Raw genomic sequence first — 13,566 nt, 5'->3', positions numbered from 1 at the left:
CTACTTATGGTATTAATGTGCTCGTTCCAAGATAAATCACAGGATAAATGAGCTCCGAGATATCCAAATGTGAACACTTTCTCAACAGGGATTCTTTCAATCGTGTACTAGCTCAATTCTGTATTATGTGTTCTCGTGAACATCATGGCCTTAGTTTTAGAAATCTTAATGTCCGTTTGCCACTGGCAACACCAAAATGCCAGTTTATCGAGGTCTGCCTGTAATGAGTTCTGGTCTTCGGCGTTACTAATTCGTCTGTAGATGATGCAGTCGTCTGCGAATAACCTTATGGTAGAAGATAAAGTGTTTCCTATGTCGTTTATGTAGATCAGAAATAATATTGGACCCAGGACCGAACCCTGTGGTACACCGGATTTTACGTGCGAAAGTGAAGATGAGTACCCATTCACCTAGACTGATTGACTTCGGTTGGTTAAATATTAGCTATGCAATTTATAATCCTACTGTTTATGTTAAGATTCGTTAGCTTCATTATTAAGCAGATGTGCTGATCTTTGTCCAATGCTTTTGCAAAATCAATAAATATAGCATCTATTTTTATTCCACCATGAACGGCTTCGTGGAGAAATTGCGATCTGATAGAAATTTCATGACGGTGGATGATATGATGTGTTCTAGTAATTTACAACACATGCTTGTTAATGAGATGGGCCTATCGTTTGAGACTAAGGAGGGATCACCAGATTTAAAAATGGGAATCACGCGTGCACATCTCCAGGCATCAGGCACGCATCCTGTATTAACTGACTGTTGAAAAATAGCAACCAAGATACGTGATATAGCTGGTTTTTTTTTCAGATTTAGCAATTTTGCGCAAATGTCATGTGGTCCGGCTGCCAAATTGACTGGTAGACGCTCTATAGCGGATTCTACACCTTCGCGAGTGACTATGAGGTTATTCATTGAAGTATTTAAGCAGTAAATGATCAGATCTGGTGGCATTGGTTCTTTTTATGTGAAAACCCAAGAGAGAAAAGCGATGAATACTTCCGCAACATCGGACTGTAGAAGAGGCTCACCATTTTTCGTTATCGACACAAGGGATGATTACGATAGTTTCGGATTTACTACTTCCCAAATTTTTTACAGTTGTGTTTAACCTCTGTGATAAGTCGTAATTGTAAAACAGTTTCTTCACTCCTCCAATTTCTGGTTTGCAAATTCTTGCCTGTCCGAGATAGCATACCCAGTCATCGGCAAATGTCGTATGCTTTGCCTTCGAATACATTGTTTTCTTCTTCTTAATGCACCGTTTAACATGTGTTATAAACCACGTGTTTTTATTTGAAGGTGTGATAGTATTTCTTGGAATATATCTTTCCTTAAGTTCAGTGAGCGTCCTTTGAATGATAGGCCAATTTGCGTGTGTATCATGCTCGGAAAACGCCAATAAAAACAGCGTAGAAAATGTTAGTAGGTAATCACTTACTCTGCTTACATGGCCTCTGTTGTAATCGTATCGTTTTTTTTTTTTGCATTACGAGGTTTTTTGAATCTAATGGTGTACTCGCAGTGGATAACATTGTGGTCACTCATGCAGTCAAGGACGCGTACATACATACTTCGTGGATCTGTAGTCAGTACACGATCTAGAACGGAATCACCGCGCGTGGGACGTGATACCGTTTGGCACAAACTCAACAAAGAAAGAAAATCAAGAAACTGCCTACATTCATGCCTTCTTGCGCCCTCGACAGGTTTGCATGTCGGCCAGTCAACTCCATTGTCAATTCAATTCAATTCTATTGTCCTCATGCCGTTATCCTGCTATCGTCGCCTGGGAGTAATCATCGTGCAATTGACGTCATTCCCACCCATCAAGTGGTTAACCGCATGAATAAGTGAGAATGACAAATGTCACCAGGCTATCATTGTCATGCAGTACTTGCCATCTCAATGTCCTAGTGACGTCGTCACCACGCTGTTGTCGCTAGGACATCGTCATAATTAAGGACTCGAAAACTCTCTCTCGTCCTACCATCGTCGTTACACGCCTTTATTGCTGCACTAAAAATTCGTTCTTCGATATTGTTCGTCACTTCGTCGGCGTCGTGCACTCGTTCGCACGCCTTTTTGTTTGTGGGACACCTAGGTTAGCGAGTGCCGTAGTAGAGTGGGACAAAATGGAATTAGGTGACACATAGCCGAATTGATTAGCCTCATATTTAACACAACACCTCTTGCACAAGCCCGCATTGAGGACTATAGCCTCGTGCTACATTGATCGATTCTCATTTACATTACTGTCAACAGTTATAGTGAGATGAGGTTTGTCGCAATGCTTTCGGCCTCACTGTGTTTGGCATACGCACGACAGAGACGGCACCGCCACGGGAAAATGGGAGTAAATTGCTAAAGAATGACATTGTCCTTAGAAATACAAATCGAATTTTTCTACCACACCTAATGCGCCCACATCTGTGAGCTTGCTCTGGGGCTGCAGTCTATTATCCGACGCACTATTGAACCCCTAACGTTTGATGTGATTGTGCCTTTAAAGAATGTACGCTCCAAATGTTGAACAAGAACAAATAGAAAACAGACGGCCTACATAGTGAGCAAAAACTGGTGGATAAGCAGTCTTTTGTCACCCAGGAGTGCAGAGGTGTGGCGTCGCTCAAGGCGCGTGTCTTCTTCCTCATTTTTTTTATTTTTCAAAACATTACCTTGATGTAAGATGTGAAAAAAAAACGCAGTTAACAAACCTCTCGCTAAAGCTGTACAAAGCTGTATTCAAATATTTCCGACACGTGCTTTGTATCTCTTTCTTTATCCCACTCTGCACAAGCCATACATACGAGTTCTAAATCTTCCTACGCAGATATCAAACTGATGTGTACCTTCGGCGGAAGTGGAGTGCTGGAGACTCAGCTGCCCCCCGACAAAACGTGCGACTACCTCTTCAACTTGCCCATATACTACGACATAACGACGAAGGTGCTCACACCTTTGTATGGAGATGCAGCCGCCACTGTTTTTGGCCATGCCCTAAGCTCCTACAGGACTACGACATTCGGCTTGTCATTCGCCCTTAGGTAAGTTACGCTAAAACGCAGCAAAGGGAAGGAAGGCGTAAGCTGGTTTTGTTCTCATAGCAACAATACGGACAATTCAGGCACGAATGCGGCTTTTCATTTACCGGGTGCGTCGCGTACGCTTGATCAAACATTAGGAATACAGCGGTACAGCTCTAAAATATTTTACCTTCACCGTAGCCTCGACCGACACGTCAGTCAGCGCCCTTAGACCTAGTGCACCTGCGAATCTAGCGGCGATGGCTTGCAAATTATTTTATACGGCCATAAAAGTGAACAAATTTGTAATTTCATATAGAACTGACAGCGTTACCCCGAAAAACATTGTAAGATTGTTAGTTATAAATATATTTGCACCCTTACTTACTTTAAAGGGGGGGTGGGGGGGGGAATTAATTTACAGTTTAGGCGCAGTCACGTAGATCATCTCATGCCCGGCGATCGTCTGCTAGGCTCTTCCAATCAATCCCGCGTAGCACCTATTGTTTATCAGAACATATAATCGCTCCCGATGATTTGTCAGCACTTTCTTCACTAGGCCATGGTTTTCAGCACTTTTGCCCTCGATATTATAGCTCATCTCGGGCCGGCTTCACTGCGCTCTGCGATTTCACTTCCTACAACGCAAGTTCTACTCTACTTAACCATTTACCAGCACTCGCTGCTTAGGAAGAGCAGTTGCCGTACAAGCTCTCTATAGCCGACGTCATTACGAAGCGCCAGTTTATTAGTTATGCATGAAAGTAATTATGTTCCACTTTGGATGTAATAGCGGATGTGGCTTGAAGAAGACAGGGACGTACACAAGTTCTTGGAATGAATAGGTACAATGGGACGTTAGTGGGCGTTAGTGAACTTATTTCTGAGGTTTTGCGTGCCAAAAACACAATCTGATAATGCGCCAGCCATAGTGGAGGACCCCGGGTTAATTTTGACCGCCAGTAGATATTTAACGTGTCACCGATCCACGCATTTTCAATACGTATTAAAGGTTCACGGCAGGCTTGCAGTGTGTTGAATTGAGGTGTTGGCAGACAGCAGAAGCCTCTCCACAGAGGAGCCATACTGTGAATACAGCACGAATGCTTGAAAGCAAAGCATTTCTCAAGATGCAATGAGCCTCACCAACTCGAAAAAGCGCTCGTAGGACGATCTGGCGACAAGAGACATCACGACACGCCCGGACGCATGCTGTGGCACGTCACCAAAGCTGAAGCTCAGATACGATGCGCCAAACGCTTGCAAAGAGGCGAAGCTGGCACTTTTCAGTTCATTCTATAGCGAATTTTTGCCATTGTCACCGTTCGCTTCGACTTCGCTTGGGGCTCCGCCTATATAGAGGCATATTTATGTTGGCTATATATGCTCCTCTCTGCCTTATACGCCGGTTACAGTAACTCGAAAGCATTACATGCCCCATAACGCGCAAATTCATCGTAGTTGGCGTAACCGGAAGATGGTACCGAAAATGGCCAGTAGCCCAAAAAGTAAAAGAGACGTCAAACAATACGGGTATTCACGTCATGTTTCTCAGGGAGGTTCCAGCAGATGTCATAAATTGATAGCTTTGACAAGGGAATCAACTAGATTTTGGACTAGTTCGGAATCGTATCCAAGCCTCTGGGGTGCGAGATGAGCATGCTTCCCCGACACTACAGCGGCTCCACCTTTCTGACTGACTAAATGTGCACAAGTCACGTCGCAACTATCTGGCTGACACACGGTGTGGCGTAATGCATCCGTCATTGGGCAAGTCACGCTGCAGCCAATGGGGAGGAAGGAGGTGGCGCCACGCCATGAGTGTATAAAATGAGGGCTTTCATAACGTTCCAAGCTCTACCAATGGTATAATGCTTTCGCACCACCCAGACGTAAGCAGTTATAGGTGTCCCAACGGAATTCGACGCGCGGTTCAGTCACTAAAAGTGGTGACATTAGTCAGGTCTTACGTTGCTGATTAAACTTTCTGTCGGAAATTTTGAGAGTGGCAGCGCACAAACAAATATCACGAAATAAAGTTTACACCGCATGCCTTTTGTCACAAAACACGTTATTCTATTATGAATTGCAAGTGCACAACAATGCGCGCGCTCAAACCTAAACCATGCGAGTATGCTGGCGCAGCTCTTCACGGGCAGCGTAATGGCGCTGTCGGATATCATTGCGGGCGGCAGACAGCCTGGTAAAGCATTTTGAACTAAAACCCCTTCAACATCCTAAAGTAGCGGCACTCGCCTTCTCCAGCCTCAGTCTTCCTAGTTTCTCCTGTCCTTCACGCTCCCTCCCAGACCGTGGCGCCGCCTACACCGCTCGAGCGTAGCAGGCAACCTTTCGCAGAGTGAATGCACGCATAGCAAGGCGGTGCGCTTTAAGCGTTCGCCTTCAAGCTCCGTGTAACTTCGTATACACCATAGAATAGACTCAGATTTTTATTCAGTGGCGGCAGCTTTTTTTTGCTTTTCTCATAACTATTTCTAAAGAAGTACCTCAACGAGCGTGAACGCTGTGCCATGACAACTCCGAATGTATCGCGTGCGCCACAATTAGGTACGCAACATTTGCCATGTGCGTGTCGCAAAATCTTGTTGCGAATAGTTGTAAATAACACATTTACAATTGAACGCCAACATCCTGGCCTCCAGCAAGCCCTCCGTAGCCCGAATGATCCGCGCCGCCCTTATCAAGTGAATTCGCGGTGCGTATCAGCTATGACTTACAAAGGCCGACAGAGAGCGCAAGCGAACGCTGCTCTGTAGGTTCGAAAGACTTTTACAAGCTACAGTGGCGCCAACGTGCGTGCTTGCCAGTTTTCTTAGCACGCGCAAAGGCTTATAGGTGGGCGCTTGTGTAATGTTTTTCATCCCTAAAAGTCGACAGAAATACGCGTGGCCCATCGTCGAGTCGGGATTCTGCTTATATAAAAAATGAAGTCAATTTTTTAGTATTCGTTCGCGAAGTGGGAGCGCGGTAACAGCGCTTCATTCAGGCTAAAACAAGTGCATTGTTTTTTCAGGATATTCACTGACCACGAATAAGATTTCATCGTGCGCGTTAGCTCGCCCGCCGACCACCTGACGTACCTGTCGCGAACCGAGTTACACCAATGTGGATACATTGAGGGTGGTTGCGCTCGCTCCGAAATAACATTTGCGAGATATGACTTTAATGATGTGATGACTGCGCAAAGAATTGCCGCGGCGTGACGCGGCTGAAATTTCGGTAAGTGAAATGATGCAGTCGTTCATATTCAGGCACGATTCGTTGTCTCATTACATATGCCTCAGAGACAAAGTGGTCGAACGAGCTAATAGTTGAACGAACGAGTAAGTGAATGACTAAACGAACGAGCGAACGATGATCGACTAAACCCGGCAGTGAAGGAGCGGGCGACCGCACGTTTTGTGTGCGAGTGTTCCACCACCGCATCACAACTTACACACACCTTAAAGACGATGAGGAAAACGTGAACAAGGTGAATGCAGGAGCCAACGTTTCGACAAGTTGACTTGTCTTCTTCAAGCGACGTATGGTTTCCTCGCCACAGTGCATATAGGTGGGGTTCTTCCAAAAGGGGGGAGGGTGTGAGGCGGGAAGATGGGGAAATGAAGGAAAATGTCTTAGCGTGCCGAATTGAGAGTAAAGGAACGCTGTGTGCAAGTGTGTGCTGTGTGCATATAAGCAGCACGAAATACGATCACGTGCTGCTTATATAAACAAAGTACGCACCGCGCAGGAATTGTGGTAAAGCGTGCAAACAAATGGTAACAACCTCAGTTAACTGCTCAATCTTTCACTTGAACCCCTTAGTGCTCGTCGCGACATTGCCCTTTTATGCCTTTTTCACAAATACGCATACAGCGACGGACCATTCGCACTTCACCTTGATGCTCCTTCCATCACATAACGTCGGTTGCATAATCGCTCAAGTTTCACGCGATTATATGGGTCAACTCGCACCTTCAACTCATCTGCTCTTCCTCGCGCCATACGTTTGTGTGATGGTCTTCCAGACCACATCGCATCCGAACCAGACCACGATAGTTTCCGTCAACTCCTGCACACTTTCTTTTCACAACAAAAAATTGCCACTAGTTTTTCCAATTTTGTTTTACTTACGATGCCATATTCTGTATACCACCCATGTATTAATCTATTTGCTATTTTGACAGATTTAAGACCAAAGACATCCATTATTTTTGTACCACAGCACGTGTTTTATTTTTTTTTTAGTATCCCAAATTAAACCCGACTGCATTTCTTATATTGATAAATGATTTTACTGTGCACGCCATTAGTTCCTGCGTTTTTATCATGCCCTACCATTGTGCGTCCTTGAAACCCGGCCAACTGTTCCTGCGCCTAGAATCCGCATATTTGTCAGTCTATCTTTGGTTGTATTTTCTTTTCTTGTTACTGTTGTCATCGTAATCGGTACACATTAGAGTTCTTGTGTGCAGTTTTGTCATATGTATAATGCCAGCCAATATTTTTTTTATTTCTCTGTTTTCCTAAGTGTTATCCTTTTTCCCGTCCAACCTTATATTTGCCGTCATGCCACATTATCATCGATTCCTCTCCTTTGTGTTAAATTGCAAATTTGAGCCGTACGTTTGTAGACTGACAAGTTACTTTGTACTTTTTATTACTTCCCCTATTCAATGCCCTAGCTGTCAAGGGACTGTAAGGTATATTCAATAAATAAATAAATAAAGTGTGCAATATCTGCTACGTTATGGCCCGCAACAAATTACGCAAGCCTAACAGATACTATGCTATGAGAGACTCGCCCCTACCTCGTATAGTCATGTGCAGAATGTTGGTCTGATATTCTCCGTCCCAATTCGATGAATTCATGCCTTTCTTCTTAAACCGCAGCGGTTACCGGACAGTATCGAGAACAGCTTCTTGTCTTTGCAGAAACTATTTTGGCATACCAGGATGCTGTAGGTTATGGTGATAGAAAATACCATGAAGGGACGTCGCACTTGCCACAAAATTTATTTCAATGCGTTCGCAAACCAAAGACAACACGCAACAGCAACGGCGCCATCATGCGCTCCTCGCCACTGCCTACACGCTTCTCAAGCGAAAATGGCGCTGAAGCGCGACTGTAAACAAATGAAGCCGGCGCGACGGCTCACGTGATGGCATTAGGCCAATAGCGACGCGGCGTCGATCTTGGCGATAGCGCGCGACGGGGAGGCGACATTCTTCAAGGCGTGGCGCTACTTTACGAATTTAAGGAGCTTTATTACAATCATGTCAAAAGTTTTGCTGCACCCGCTCGTGTCACGTCCTTTGAGTCGAACCCGCGTTTAATTAGAAAAAAATGTCATGGTGTTTTGCGTGCCGAATGCACGATCTGATTATTAAGCACGCCGTAGTGGGCGATTCCGGTAATTTGGACACCTCCCGTGGTTGTTTTTCGTGCACCTAACTCTAAGAGCACGGGTGTTTTCGCATTTCTCCCCATCGGAATGCGACACTACGAAACCATGGCAGGACGTTTATGAGAACGCAGTCCGAGAAGTTCAAGGAGGCTAGATGAAAATTTATCACCATCCCGCTTTAAAAGGGAAGCCAATATCAATCCGACAACACCGGGCACACATTGGGTTCGTGCCACCATTGTGAAAGCTATAGATGCGGGCCCAGAACGTAGGTCGCGCCGCTACGAATACTTGCGATCAATGCTTCTGTTTTTTTTTTCATTCTTAGGAGTGCTATGTGCTAATAAGTTTTCTCTCTTTGTTATTGTTATTCCGTTGAAAATGCGAGGGTTACAGTTAAATGCCGAACAATTGGAAACCGCATTACAGAGAAGCTATGTCAAGGCACATCTATTCTCGCACCGCAGTTTCACAAGCACGTTTGCACAGATTACGCTTCAGGGTGTGCGTGCTCCTGATGAGAACAACCAAGCAGGCGATGCTCATACAGAGTGCTTCGGGCCCTTGCACACACTGTCGCCGATGACGCCAGATCTAGACCTTGGAGGGCATAAAAAATGCTCCAATGCAAGGGACGCTCTTCAAGCGAAGCCAGCACCGCCATAGTGTGGTGGGCAAAAAGCTCGGCAGCCGGCCGATTGTATGAAGTGACTGCAGTGCACGGCGACATTTTCTGGACAAAGGTGCCCCTGCAGCCCCTTCTTATGCAAGCAGCCCGGTTGCTACGAACATGGCTTAATCCTGCGTGTTTGTGCAACCATGATTGCCATCTCGAAATTTCTTTTCGCCCACCCACAAATTTCCATTCGGCACACATCCTAATTTCAATCTGACCCATACCTATGTTCAACTTGGCTCACCTACAAGTTTCGAATGGTCCCATCCCTAAATTTCAGTAAGCCCCACACAAAATTTCAATTGACCCATTCCCCACTGTCAATTTGGCCAACCACCAATTTAAATTTAGCTCACTCGCGATTGTAAAGTTGAACCACAACCAATTTCAATTGGCCCAGGCTACACCACCCAATTTCAAGTTAGCCCACCACCTAATGTTAGTTGGACACCATTAAATTTCTAGTTGGCCCACCCCCGTTTGACAAGTTGGGCTACCCCGACATCTGAGTTGGCCCATCACCATTTTAAGTTGATCCACCCCCAAATTTCAAGTACCCCAACCCCATGATTAAGTTGCAGCACCACCACATTTCATTACCCCACACCACTATTTGAAGTTGGCCCACCCCCAAATTTATATTTTGCCCATTTACTAAATTCAAGCTGACCCATACCCTAAGTTCAGTTAGCTCACGCCGAAATTTCAGTAAGCCCACCCCTAAATTACAAGCTAGTCCACCCTGAAATTTCAAGTTGGCCGATCCCCAAGTTTCAGCAGGCCAACCCCTCCATAATAAGTTGGCCCACCTAAAATCTCAGTTAGCCCGCTCCCAAATTTCAAGCTCGCGCATGCCCAAACTTCTATTTGCCTAACCAAAGTTTGAAGTTGGCCCACCCCCAAATTTCAGTGTAGTAATCGTGATCATTTGGGAGAAAAACGGCGGCGACAGCACCCGATAGCCAAGGGGCCGGTTTCCTGCACACCACACAATGGCCCCCGCCGGTTTCAATGTCCTGTAGGATTAGGTATATGGGGCTTCCATACTAGCTATATTTTATATCCTGCTAGTTCTAGACCTTATAATGTGCTGACATGACACCCGCTCGATAATGACCTGTACTGGCCACAAGATCACAAGATTATGTGTGCACAGAACTCTTTAATTTCAAATAACAGCCGTTTTGTGCTGTTTGGTTTGGATCTCCCACGTGCCTATGTGGTCGCTTGTTTAGCACCGAGTTTTGCAGCTCATCGAATGCATGCCTACCAGACAGGCCGTCACCGGGCGGATACTCCCTGCGTGAGAATCACATGATCCTGGCTTGCCCGAATTACGCTGTAGACGCGATCTAACTAGATTTGATTGCATTCTTTCCTGTTGCGAACTACTTTTTCAACGCGTGCTGCATCCGTCATCGCTCCAAATTAAAATGGGTAGAGCAGACATGCTAACCCAAGGAGTCACGAGAAAGGTGCCTTCGCTCCGATAGAAAAGTTATGCGCCTAGAGGCACGTATTTGTCAAAGTAATAATTTAGCATCATTTCTTATCATTAAATAATTTCGTGGGAAACAGAATTGGTAGCGGCACGACTGCAGGCGTATACTGCATATGGCTACAGAGGGTATTTTGTAGCTGCACCGAACGTTTAAAAAAATGCGCGTGATCAATTACACAATTCTAACTATTCCTCTAAATGTTTCAGTGAGGCACTTAAACTTAACGTAATTAGCTTAATTATGTCATATAATAAACTAGGCGTCTTGATTGCTTTTGTAGAAGGAAGGCCCGTATCATGGAGTAACGTAGATAAATGGTTAGAATTGTGCTATATGCCACGGCCAGTTTTGAAACATTGGTTGCAACTAAAACAAGAACACCATGCTTAAGCCGACTAAGTGCTCATGCGCTGCCCCGTGTTCAGGTAGTGGGCAAGACGACGCCAACAACGTCGAGAAAGTTTCCGATAGAGAGCTTCGCTGTAGGACACACATAACCGAGGTGTACGTGCCTAATATCTGCCCGGATAACTTTTTAAACCACGGCACATGGCATCCTATGTGGCATTGAGTGGATTTTTTTTCTGTGCAGCCTCATGCCCGCCTTTCCACCAGGGGAAAAGGATGCCATCAAAAAGATCATTGCAGGATTGATTGAATCTGGTATCAAGCACTTCGGCGCCCTGGACGTGGATGTACGCGACTATGCCGCCGCCAAGTCTGGCGGACTGCAGTACCTCAAGGCGAGCACTTCGCAGCAGCTGGTGCTTTTGGAGTCATGGAAATTAGATTCTACGAATTTACATTCTCTAAGCACAATAACAACGCACTCGTGTCTACACGAATCCAAATATTTTGTACAGCTTCTGAGCATATAATAGATTTCTTAAGGCGGAAGCATGTACAAAGCATGCCATGCTCTGAATGCCGAAGGGAATTCTATTTGCTTCTGGACCCGCTTTGCGCAGTGAAATGGTGAAAGCAGGCGCAGTGCTCTCGTGATACTTGAAGCATGTCAGGTGAAATTTGTACAGTTGCATGCTTATAACTAAGAGCCTTCAAGGATTATTTTGCACATTATCAGTATTCAAGTATTTCATTAGAATAACTTGAACTAGGTCTTGTTGCTATTTATCGCATAGCATGTTGGCTGCTAAAGAACGAAAGAGAGCGTGATAGAACAAGCACTACAACTTGTTTGTGCATTCTGTCGATGTTCATATTTATGATTGTATTTATTCATGTTTATCTACCAACCAGCGACATACCCATGCATTGCTTGAGGGGGTTACTTTTTGGTGGCAGGCCACACATAAAAGACCGGATTTAAAAAACTTTTTTCCTTATTAAGCATGTCGTATTCGGCTTTATAAAGTAATAAAACTGCAGAAAATAATTAACGGGTAATTTTATTTTCAGGCAGGCAATTTTTCTCATAAGATATGGTAAAGGTGCTTCAGGCACAACCAGTGATAACTATCTAATGTATTTCTGAATTCGGTAACTCTGCGGCATTTATTTAGCTACGTGGGAGACCTGTCTAACGAACTAGGAAAAATGCAATGGGATAATTATTAGGATCGTAGTCGTCCAAAAACTAAGCAAACAAAAAAATGCCAGTTGGGAGCAAGTTTGTTTGCCAGATCAACTGTATAGGCATAAATGATGCATCAATTTCACTTGTTCTAGTTCGTGGCACACATCTGCATGGGAAAAATCAGGGTTCAGAACTCATATGAAAAATTTCATTCAGAAGAAAACTCTCAAGATTTGCGTAACATGAGTTGGAGCAAAATGTTTTGAGAAAAACGTAAATGAAACTTCAAACCTTGTGAAAGATGTCAGACCTACAGAGAGGCCTAAATGCACCAGCTCCATAATATGATCCCTCATGAGATGCTCTAGAGTTTCGTTTTGATCGTGTAACTGCTCGGTGACAGTATGACGTGATAAAGCTATTTTGAAACTTATTTATATCAAAGAAATAGTACTGATTTCCAGCTTCGCAATACGCGGGCACGGTTTGGAAAACACATTGTATTTCTCAAAGTAATGATGATAACAAGACAATTCTTTTCTACACGTTACTGAAAGTTTGGGCATACATAAAATGGGTGGAAAATTAGTTTTGAGAAAAAAATTTCCTTTTGAATGTGCCCTACAACCTTAACATTCCAAATCGTAAAAACACCATTATTGAGGGCGTAGTTACAAGGCCCCCAATTGGGCATTCGCCACCCGGGGCGCCCTCATTGTTCGCCCTTAGTTTTGGCATGTGAGAATTTTGCATAAGGCTCACCTGCCGATGTATCCTAAGCCATATGCATTGAGTTCCACATTCGAAAAAATACTCGGAGGTATACATAAATGAAAAATGTTCCGCAATGGTTTTCGCCAGGATGTTGAAGCAAATGTTTTTAGGTTTCCTTCAGGCTTGGTTTGAAGCTTTTCTGTTCCGTTCAGATTTAGCTCCAGAGTGAAAATTATAATGATTTGAACCGGTCCGGAGCATTTTGAACCGGATCATTTGTTTGATAACTGGTTTATAAACGAAGACTCTCGTCGCACCGGTTTTTGGCAAAACGAGTAGCACTTGCAATTAAATACAAGTTCGCTTCGGTGTTGTGTACAAGTGCCCTGGAGATTTCTCTAGCATGGGTTTCTTTTTGAAAAAGAAACGCATCAGAAAAGTGACGTACCATGCATTGTTCATTTCGGAGTGTCGAAATCTGAAAATTGATTTATATATTATTAATTTTACATTCGGCGGCCGAAATTTGGGCCAGAAGAAGGAATGAAATAATGCAAGCGCACGAAACAGTGCGATAGGAAGCACAGAAATGGCAATAAAACCAGGTGCGCTGTGCGAACATTTAAAATATTTTAGAAACGTAATAGGTGGCAATTCGTTACCGCAGCCACGTATCAAATTTCAGTTGTCT

At 44.3% G+C, this 13,566-nt stretch overlaps 1 protein-coding gene across 3 annotated transcripts in view; it reads left to right on the top strand.

Annotated features, from left to right (window-relative positions):
* LOC139047983 (uncharacterized) overlaps positions 1 to 13,566 on the top strand; it is a 76,704-nt gene that overhangs the window by 34,741 nt on the left and 28,397 nt on the right. For all 3 annotated transcript variants that reach the window (XM_070522221.1, XM_070522222.1, XM_070522220.1), the window contains 2 exons: positions 2,843 to 3,056; positions 11,217 to 11,367. In XM_070522221.1, the coding sequence (XP_070378322.1) occupies positions 2,843 to 3,056; positions 11,217 to 11,367 (365 nt within the window). The remainder of the gene's footprint in view (positions 1 to 2,842; positions 3,057 to 11,216; positions 11,368 to 13,566) is intronic.

This window comes from Dermacentor albipictus, chromosome 7 (assembly GCF_038994185.2).
Source record: "Dermacentor albipictus isolate Rhodes 1998 colony chromosome 7, USDA_Dalb.pri_finalv2, whole genome shotgun sequence".
Taxonomy (NCBI): domain Eukaryota; kingdom Metazoa; phylum Arthropoda; class Arachnida; order Ixodida; family Ixodidae; genus Dermacentor; species Dermacentor albipictus.
The sequence above is the reverse complement of the archived record's forward strand: the minus strand, read 5'-3'. Positions and strand labels throughout refer to the sequence as shown.